This window comes from Ananas comosus, linkage group 1 (genome assembly GCF_001540865.1).
Source record: "Ananas comosus cultivar F153 linkage group 1, ASM154086v1, whole genome shotgun sequence".
Taxonomy (NCBI): Eukaryota; Viridiplantae; Streptophyta; class Magnoliopsida; order Poales; family Bromeliaceae; genus Ananas; species Ananas comosus.
The window spans coordinates 23,807,205-23,817,976 of NC_033621.1; the positions used below are offsets into that span (position 1 = coordinate 23,807,205).

The window sequence follows — 10,772 nt, forward strand, 5'->3', positions numbered from 1 at the left end:
GAGGAGAGAGAGAGAGAGAGAGAGAGAGAGAGAGAGAGAGAGAGAGGGGGAGAGGTTTTGAATTTATTAGGCCATTGACAAATCACAAACGCCTCTCAAACTCCCGTGTAAATAGGTGAACCATGTTTTTTAATTATTGATTTGGTCGTTGACCAATGGGGAGATCCAATAAATAACAATTTTCTTTCTAACAATTATATTATATATAAGATATATTTCAAATTAGTTTATTGCATTACCAGAGGTTATAAATAATCTAATTAAATATAATAATATAAATAATTATAGGATTCGACGAAAATATTATTAACACTATGCGTTTTTTTCACTCTTTGGATCATAATTATTTCACTAACTCCCATTAAATATAAGACATACTATAGTCAAAGAGTAAAAAGTAAGTACCGTTCATATATTATTAATAATATTTTAGCACAACTTAAATATTATATGTTAAAATAATAGATTTTTTATTTTTTTCTTATACTTTGTGCAATATGAAATTTTTGATTGAATGTTGAAATCTCCATGTAAAAAAAAAATTATGATAGGAAAAGATTTCTCGCAATCTTACACAAATTCTTGATGTGTTTGAGGATACTGATATGATTTAATTTGATTTGGTCATTTTGGTCTCTGCCCTGCCGAGACTCAAAATGGGATTAAAAATATTCAAATTCAAGTTGAAATCATTGCTCAAATTAAATTAAGAGAATGTCAGTTGGTCACTTTCTTGTGGTTTTATATAAAATAAAATAACTTCTTGCAAATCAGATATCAGCGATAATTAAAAAAAACTTATGAATATATTTAACATTTTAAAAATATAAAAAATAATCGACCCTACCTAACACAATTACTTACGAGCCTAAAATTTTGAGTTCAAAACTTTGTTACTTTATTTTTTTTAGTCGAATTTTTTCTAAAAAAAATACATAAATCATATAGTTCGCTATCTTTTTCTTCAAAAAAAAAAGTGAGAACCCTAAACTCATAAAATAAGTTTGTGAGACAACCATTATATTTTAAAAATTTAAAAATGAGCCTGATATAACTCGAACTTAAAATCTCCTGTTATAATATCATGTAAAACAACTGTTGTACTCTAAAATTTAAATTATAAAAAATATTGTTTATATATTTTTAAATTTAAGAAAGTCAATTAAAACCAGGTGTCAGTTCATTTTGAGCATCTCATTATGATGATTCTCTCCCCTCCATTGGCAAGTAAAACACAATCCCCCCCCTCTCTCTCTCTCTCTCTCTCTCTCTCTGTAATTTGGTGTTCACATGATGCACACACTCACAAGTCATGCAAGGCATGATGGGTAATGAGCAGGTAATAACAATGGTAACAACCCCAACACAAGAAGCAGCAGCAGCAGCAGCAGCAGCAGAAGAAGCATTATAATGACACCACTGCAGAGGTGTGCTGGGCTTTCCTGCTCCTGCTTCTCTGAGAAGTGCTTTTGGAGTTATATACATACACCATACATGTGGTGTTACACAGTTTTTATGTTACTACTCTCTCACTCCTCTTTATGTGGGGCTTTATCCTCATAGCCCTGCTGCCACACTCTACACACTACTACTAGTAACCGTCTCTCTTTTTGGCTGCTTCTAATCTGACGCATACGTACAGCTTAAGCTAAAAGCACTTCCCCTCTCTCTCTCTCTCTATTGCTCACACTACTCTCATGGCCATGGCTGGGTAAATGTGTTGCATCCCTAGTGGTAGAGGGGAGCCATTGTGAGAAACCAAGTAAGAATATTGTAATGATATAGTGAATGGAGAGCTATACATAAATGCTTATAATTAATCCTTTCTATTTCTTGTAACCATTTAATACCATTTACACATATATTCATTAGTTTCATCATCTTGTTGCAGCAGTTGAGGAGGGAGAAGAAGCTTACATGCATACTCACTGATGCTCAATGGGCCTTCAATGGTACGTATGTCCTCTTTGGTTCAATCTCTCTCTCTACAGAAGCATTAACGTGGTTGGATTTATTTAGAAATTTTTAGTCCTTTTATAGCAAGGGAAAAAGATTTTGCTTTGCTCTCTTCTCCCCCAGTAATCTGCTATCTAAGAACATTAGATTTGTAGCCCCTTTCTTTGTTTTTGTCTTTGTTTTTTGTTGGATTTAATCTAAGATAAAGGGGACAAAAAAACCCATTTTTCTCCACTAAAATTATATGGGATTTGAGTTTTTTTTTTTTTTTTCCCCTCCCGTTCTTTCCTACAAAATTTTTAAATTTTCGCCCTATTTTCTCTCATTATTTTTCATTTATTTTCTAATCTCTCTTAGATCTCCTCTTCTTTCGTTAAATTCTAGGGTTTCACCTTCCCTTAAAGCCCCCAATTTGGCCATTACCACACATGTACATCAATAAAAAACTCAAAAAATGTTTATTCCTCTTTAATCCATTAAAGAAGCCCCTGATGAAGTGCCCTGGATTTCCGGAACAGTTCCCCTTTTTTAATCTCTCTTTTTAAATCCAATCCTCAGAAGCATACATCAAAAACAAACATTCCTTTTTTAATATATATTTTTTAAATATGTAAGTGCGCCGTTTATACAGTGAGGAATCCATTCGTGTCTCTGCAATGCAAATATATAATATAAAAAAGAAATCATATCTCCATCTCATCATTCATGGTGTTACATGTAATGCATAAAGGTGGCGCCTTTTTTGTCCCATACCCCTTCTCCCCAATCCCAATCCCTTGAGAAAAGCAACACACCCAGTTGAGATTTTTTTGGGGTTTTTCTAAACACCCGGTTGAGATTTTGTGATTTGGGAGCTCCCAAGCTAGGGTTTTTAGGGTTTTGGTGGTGTCTTTTTTGTTGGGTTTTGAGCCCTTTTGTGGGTTCCACCTGTTTGTGTGCTCTTATTTTCTTTTCCAGCTTCTATTCTCACTGTAGAGTGACCTCTCTCTCTCTCTCTCTCTCTCTAGCTTAGGTTCTGAAGCCATGGGGTGGTGGCTCCTTTAATGTTAGGGTTTAGGTTTTAAAGTGGCTTTTGTGCTCTACTTTATTGGTGGCTTTCTCTGTTCTCTGTGCTGCTTGTGTGTGCTGCGTTTGGTTCCTTTATTATTATGTGGGCGTGTGGATTTGGATATGCGTGTGTGGTGGGGGGGGGGGTTTTACTGTGCCTTTATGATCATATATAGTAGAAATGTGCTTTGTTTCTTCTTGTCCATGTAAAAGCTTCTGAGAGAAGCACTTCTCTTTGTTTCTCTTTTCATGGGTTTTTCCTTCTTTCCTGGCTTATCCAGTGGAGGTGTGTGTTGTTCTGTTCCTTGCTTTAAGTTCTTAAAAAGCCTCTTTAATCCCACTTTCTATGGCATCTTCCCCCCCAAAAAGTGCTTTTAGGTAGTGCTGCTTCCAGGTTTTGTGGTGAAGCTTCTTATGCTAAAGTAATCATTTGGGAAGAGCCAAATATAATACAAGCATTTTGTTGACACCACTCTTTTAAATGCTTATTCTAGCACACTTACCTTACAAACTCAGGTGTTTGTTCTCTTTTATAGTGACTATAATAATAATAATAATGATATAATAATGCTAGTTTTGTGTCTGCTTTTGTTCTTCCCAGGATTCTGCTATTGATTAAGAATGTTGCTTATGGTTGTTCACGAGCCCCTGTTTCTGTGGATGGAAGGTGATAAGTTGCAATATTAAGAGGTAATAAGATTTCAAAGTTGTGATCATTTGTTATCTCTACCTTCTTTTTTTTTTTTTTTAACTTTGTATCCCTACCTTTTAATTTTCACAAATGAGTCACTAACATTTATTTGATCTGGTGATTAACAGAGCCGTTCTACTAAAGGATGCAGTGATGCATCAGAAAATTAAAAATCTCAGTCACTTCGTATAATAATAACTTGAAATTTCTCCCTAGAATATTGCAGGAAATCCCCCTGCTTTTACTTTTTTAACATACAATGTCTTTTGTGTATGTGCTCTGCCTTTAATTTTTCCAAATTCGACCGGAGCTCAGATTAGTTGTTGCGTACTTTTAAAACCGTGTATCGATCATCAACTATAGTGGAGAGGTAGTTCCGTCGTAAAAGTTGGAAAATAGGCCAAAGTTGCTGGGGATGGAAAAAGTATCAGGTTTTGATGAGAATGCTAGCAATTATGATGCACGTTTTTATCCATGAGATTCATTGTATGAATGCTTGTTTTGCCCACATACCATCTTGGGTAAAATAAATTGCATTGAGAGTTCCTTGTGTGATTATTCAGTTAACAAGTATTTGTTATTAGTTGAATTGAGTATAACTCATCAAAGCTCTTTTATAGTATCAGAGCCCTCATTAGTTTCTTCTTTGTTTCAGATAGTCTCCCTTCAATCCAAAGGCTAAAAAAAACAAAAAAAAAACTACAAATGAGGATGTTGGCAGGAGAAAAGAAACCTCAAAAACTTCGAACTTGCTTGTTCTTCGTCTCCCTCATTTTCTACATATCCATCTCAGAAGCAGAAGACTCGACTGGTGATATTAAAAAGCTGTTCACTCTCAGAGACTACCTTTCTCAGAACAGTGCTTCTGTCACAAGCTGGTTCGATCCGGAAACTCTGCCGTGCAACTGGTTGGGTATAACATGTTCATCATCTCACACTGTTCAAGCCATAGACTTATCATACGTACTGCTAACACTCCCTTTTCCGAGCTGCATCACCGAGTTTCGATCTCTACATCGGCTCAACTTAAGCGGCTGTGGCTTTTCAGGTGAAGTCCCGGAAACTATAGGACAGTTGCAGAATCTTCAATACTTGGATTTGAGCAAGAACCAACTGTCCGGGTCCCTCCCGTCTTCACTCTTTGGATTGGGAATGCTCAAAGAACTGCTTTTGGGATCCAATTCCTTCTCCGGAAGCTTGAGCCCGAAACTCGGGGAGCTCAAAGCTCTCACAAAGCTCTCCTTGTCCCAAAACGCTTTTTCAGGGGCCATTCCACCTGATCTGGGTAATAACCTTCGTGACTTGGAGCTTCTTGATTTGAGCTTTAACTCTTTCACTGGAACGCTTCCTCCGAGTTTTGCGAACCTCACCAAGCTATTGCACCTCGATTTGAGCCGAAATAGCTTCACCGGGCCGATCTTTCCTAATATAGATTCACTGGAGTATCTCTTATCTCTTGATCTATCTTCAAACAATTTGATAGGGACTTTACCGAAGGAAATCGGCAAGTTGGCTAGTATTGAATCGCTTTGGCTTGGACCAAACAGCTTCTCGGGAAGCATCCCTGCAGAGATTGGCTTTCTGACGAAGCTGAAAATTCTGTCACTGCAAGATTGCAAGTTAACAGGAAAAATTCCCAGAGAAATCTCCAACCTTAAAAGTTTGACAGATTTGGAAATATCAGAAAATAGCTTCGAGGGCGAGCTNCTGTCACTGCAAGATTGCAAGTTAACAGGAAAAATTCCCAGAGAAATCTCCAACCTTAAAAGTTTGACAGATTTGGAAATATCAGAAAATAGCTTCGAGGGCCAGCTGCCCCAAGGAATTGGGGAGTTGAAAGATCTTGTGTACTTACTTGCTTCGACTACCGGACTTAGTGGGCTAATTCCGGAGCAATTAGGCCACTGCAAGAAGCTGAAGATTTTAGATTTATCTTTCAATTCCTTTTCGGGTCCTCTACCGGATACTCTCGCCGAATTAGTATCACTCAACACATTCATTGTCGAAGCGAATCAATTGACCAGTCCAATTCCGGCGTGGATTCAAAATTGGAAGATGGCCATTACAATAAAGTTGGACAGGAATCAATTCGGCGGGCCATTGCCGCTATTTAATTTACAGTATTTGACTTCATTCTCTGCAGATGCAAACAGACTGTCGGGAGAAATCCCTTCAAAGATCTGCGAGTCTAAGTCGCTGAATATTCTCTCTCTATCTGAGAATGACTTAACCGGAAGCATCGAAGAAACGTTCAGAGAATGTGCGAATCTCACTGATCTGATCTTAATAGGGAACAATTTTTATGGGGAAATTCCGGGCTATTTAGGTGAATTGCCCCTTGTTACTCTCGAATTGGCAGAAAATAACTTCACCGGGGAGCTCCCCGACGGGCTGTGGAAGTCTTCGACTATTATGGAAATATATCTCAGCAATAATCAATTAATGGGCCGAATTCCTGAGAAAGTTGGTGAACTCACTGGGCTACAGAGACTGCTACTGGACGACAACTTCTTCGAAGGATCGATCCCGAGCTCGATCGGCAAATTAGGAAATTTGACTAACCTGTCTCTCCACGGCAACAGATTATCAGGAGGCATCCCTCTTGATCTCTTCAACTGCACGAATCTTATAGCACTCGACCTTGGATCAAACAACCTGACGGGCGCCATTCCGAAAGCGATTTCTCAGTTGAAACTGCTCGATAACTTGGTTTTATCCGACAACCGACTCTCTGGTGAAATCCCGGGGGAAATATGTGACGGGTTTCAGCAAATAGCTTACCCCGACTCCGAATTCAATCAGCATTATGGCGTTCTCGATCTCTCCTACAACAATTTGATCGGCCAAATTCCAGCAGCAATCAAGAACTGCGCCGTGCTGAAAGAGCTTCGGTTGCAAGGTAACATGATCAACGGTAGCATCCCTCCTGAGCTCGCTGAACTGTCGAATCTGACACAAATCGATCTCTCCTACAATAACCTCACTGGCCCGGTCCTTCCGAATCTGTCCCCTTTGACAAACCTACAAGGCCTAATTTTGTCCAATAACCAGTTAAGCGGCCTCATTCCTAGAGAGGTGGGATCCATTTTACCGAGCCTAGTGAAGCTCAATTTGTCCAGCAATTCACTCACTGGTCCGTTTCCGAAATCATTATTTGATATAAAAACTCTCACAGATGTTGATATAAGCCAAAATTTCCTTTATGGGTCCATCCCATTTTCCGATTTCATCGGACAAGAGATCAACTCCCTCCTCCTATTCAATGCAAGCAACAACAATTTCTCCGGAACTATTCCGACTTCTATCTCCAATTTCACTTCGCTCGCCGTTCTCGATCTCCACAATAACAGCCTCGCTGGAAGCTTACCGATTTCGCTTTCAAATCTCGATTACCTGACATATCTTGATCTCTCAAACAACAACTTCGAGAATGCGATCCCCTGTGGAATTTGCAGCATAGTCGGGCTCTCATTCGTGAACTTCTCCGGCAACAGATTCGACAGCTTCACTTCTGAAAATTGTGCTGCAGCAACCAATTCTTGTGCCGCAAACCACGTTGTCCCTTCAGTAGCCTACCTGCCTCCTCGAGCTTTAAAGAGATCGTCGGTTTGGGGAATCACGATCGGTATAGCTCTCGGCTTCGTCGTCCTCGCAATCAGCTTGCTTCGATGGAAAGTGTTTCGAAAGAAGTCACTAGCTCTTGTCGTCTCTTCGAGCAAAGCCAAGCCGACTGCCGTCGAACCGGCTTCTAGCGACGAGCTTCTCGGTAAGAAGCTGAAGGAGCCTTTGAGCATCAACCTCGCCACATTCGAGCACGCCCTGCTGCGACTAACTCTCGACGATATCTTGAAAGCAACCGAGAGCTTCAGCAAAGTCCGCATCATCGGTGACGGCGGGTTCGGAACGGTTTACAAAGCGGCCCTTCCTGAAGGCCGCAAAGTCGCGATCAAGCGGCTGCACGGGGGCAGCCAGTTCCAAGGCGACCGCGAATTCTTGGCTGAAATGGAAACAATCGGTAAAGTGAAGCACCGGAATTTGGTGCCGTTGCTCGGGTACTGCGTCTTCAGCGACGAACGGTTCCTGATCTACGAGTACATGGAGAACGGCAGCCTCGAAGTCTGGCTGAGAAACCGAGCTGATGCCGTGGAAGCTCTTTCATGGCCTGCTAGATTCAAAATTTGCCTTGGATCCGCCCGCGGGCTCGCGTTCCTGCACCATGGATTCGTCCCCCACATCATCCACCGCGACATGAAATCGAGCAACATCCTGCTCGATGAGAGCTTCGAGCCGAGGGTCTCCGACTTCGGCCTCGCGCGCATCATCAGCGCATGCGAGACCCACGTGAGCACCGATCTCGCGGGCACATTCGGGTACATCCCCCCGGAGTACGGGCTCACAATGAAATCGACCGCGAAGGGCGACATGTACAGCTTCGGCGTGGTGATGTTGGAGCTGCTGACGGGACGGGCACCGATCGGGCAGGAGGAGGGGGAGGGGGGCGGGAATTTGGTCGGCTGGGTGCGGTGGATGGCCGGAAAAGGGAAGCAGAATGAGGTGTTCGATCCGTGCTTGCCGGTGGCAGGTCTGTGGAGGGAGCAGATGGCGCGCATGCTCGCGGTCGCAAACGCGTGCACGGCCGATGAGCCCTGGAAGAGGCCCAGCATGCTGGAGGTGGTGAAGATGCTCAAGGAGATCAGGATGATCGAGTCAGGGGATGTCGTCGCCGGAGATCTGTGATGATGATCAGGGGTATGTTATTCTCAGTGATTGAAACATGTTGTATTGCTGATGCTATATATACATATACATGTTATGCAGGACAGCAGATGATGATATATAGTAATAATTTGACTATTAATTAAATAGACTTTTAGTTTATGTTGGTTGTAAGTTTGGAACTGAGTGGAGTTTGGAAGTGCTTTAATGTTGTGTTCAAATGTTGTAGTCTTTCTTAATTTCCATTATATGAAATATAATATTTGCTATCTCTGATGAGAAGTGTTATATATATTTTAGGTTCCATGTGGTTAGAATATTTGACATTATGGTTTTTAATTTGAAAATGTCTCCTTTTTTTTTTTCTAGTGATAGTTATATTTCAATTGGTGTGATCTGCATAAAGATCTTGTCATTTGTGACTTGTGAATTTCAAGCCTCTGATGCCTTAGTGTATACAAAATGGATAATTTTGTATTCTTGAAGGTGATGCTTTATTGTTGTAATGCATAAGAATTTGTTCTTGTACTAACTTCAAAGAAAAGTACTTGGGGGGATACAGATACATAGTTGCCTAAACAGAGTAGAGTTGCAGAGGATTTGATGCATTGTGAACTGTAAACTGAGTAATTTCAGAGATTATAAACATACTTATAATACAGAAGAAATTATTGGAGTGCTTCAGACTCATCCAACAGATCTTTTTTTTGGGTTTTTAACCTTACTTCTAATGTTGAGTAATTCATCAAATATGATGAAGTGCAAGGAAAGGGTATGAAAGCAAGCTTAAGATCAGCGCAATTTATCTGCCTTTAAGGACCACAGGGGAGATGGACTTAACCCAAAACACCTAGTTATTTATCGGGGCGAAAATGTATAAACTTATCTGAACTATAGATCATTTCGGTTTGACTATCAAATATTTCAAAATTTTAATTTAGTTTCCAATTTTTTTTGTTTGTTTGATTTAATTTATTTGATGACTAAATTTATAGTTATATGTATTGCATAAAATATACTAATTAAATTTATAAAGATAAAAAGCATATTCACATTTTAAAGTTAAAGAGTCATTAACCGACTCAAATCAAATAAATTTAGACTCAAAGCAAATCAGATCAAATCAATTGAGAAACGAATATTGGACTAGACTCTTCGCTAACGCGGTAAGAACTTCACGTGTCAAACAACAAAGATCGAACTAAAAATTCGAGATACATCTAACAGCACCAACAATGAATAAAATTTCAGTTGCCCTACTGTCATTTCCATTCTAATGCCAACCACAGAATGAAGATCTTTGGAAGGTTGTTCACTGCAGGGAATAATTTATAGGAACTTTATTACAGTACAATCTTAAAACAGTGCCTCAAGTGCTAAGCACATTCAATGCATGTACAGCTGTGGAAAACTACAATATCACCTGAGTGGTACCAGTTTTATTCAATATCACCCTTATTTTCATTTTCAAAAACAAAAAAAAATGCCTATTTTGTAGCAATTTTTTGGGTACTAGTGTTTGCAAATTGTTTGCTATTAACTCTTCCATTAATCCAAAGTTCATGAATTATAGATGTGGTTGGAAGCAAGATAAAGAAAAGGGAAGCATTATTATGTCTTCAATTAACTTGATGGCTTGCTCCTTAAGGGAAGCAAAACTTTCAGAAGAGATCGACCCCAAATTTATTAAGACATAAATGGATAAAATAATGTTTGTGGAGACCCCCTCCACTATATGCCATTTTGGAATTTGCCCCTAAACTTTATTCATTTTGGTAGACCTCCCTCAACTTTTGTTTATTTTGATTTGAGCTATTCTAGTTTGTCGAGTCTATGTTTCGTTGACTTGATTAGTCGCTGTATCAAATTTTACAATTCTAGCTACTTCTAAATTGAAGAAGAAGTTTTTTTGTTTAATAATCAATGACAATAACTTGTTGGATCATTGGTGCTAATTGTTAATCTCAAAGGTTCAAATTGTTAGAAAAACATAACCAATTTATTTGAAGTATAGAAATACAGCACCTACGGATCTCGATTTTAACTCAGCCGAATCAACCTCACGCCATTTCGAACATGATTCGACATAATCTAACTTCCTGCTATTTCGAGTGTGACTCGTTCCAACCTGATCTCCTATCATAGAGCGGAATATTGGCCTCTTTAAGCCAAAATAACTAATGAAAGTATGAAACTGTGAATTTTATTAATAGAATTATGATTAAAATAATTGTAAATTAAAATAAATTAAAGTTGAGGGTTCTCCTTACATCTTTATCCAATTAATCGATTCCTCAAATATATACAAAAAGCAATTGGTGGGCTCATTTTGTCCTACAAAATGGACTTTGCAATCAACATA

The 10,772-nt window shown here is 39.2% G+C and overlaps 1 protein-coding gene across 6 annotated transcripts; it reads left to right on the top strand.

Annotated features, from left to right (window-relative positions):
- LOC109714481 (leucine-rich repeat receptor protein kinase MSP1) lies at positions 1,359-8,672 on the top strand. Of its 6 annotated transcripts, none has more exons than XM_020239137.1 (5): positions 1,359-1,427; positions 1,892-1,952; positions 3,605-3,693; positions 4,350-5,306; positions 5,415-8,672. In XM_020239137.1, exons 4-5 carry the CDS (start codon positions 4,400-4,402, stop codon positions 8,429-8,431), a joined length of 3,924 nt encoding a protein of 1,307 aa, XP_020094726.1. In that variant the 5' UTR covers positions 1,359-1,427; positions 1,892-1,952; positions 3,605-3,693; positions 4,350-4,399; the 3' UTR covers positions 8,432-8,672. The 6 variants fall into 6 exon arrangements, with proteins under 6 accessions (XP_020094726.1, XP_020094742.1, XP_020094716.1 ...); XM_020239153.1 differs by having other exon boundaries at positions 1,411-1,427; positions 1,895-1,952; XM_020239127.1 differs by lacking the exon at positions 1,359-1,427 and adding an exon at positions 1,619-1,762.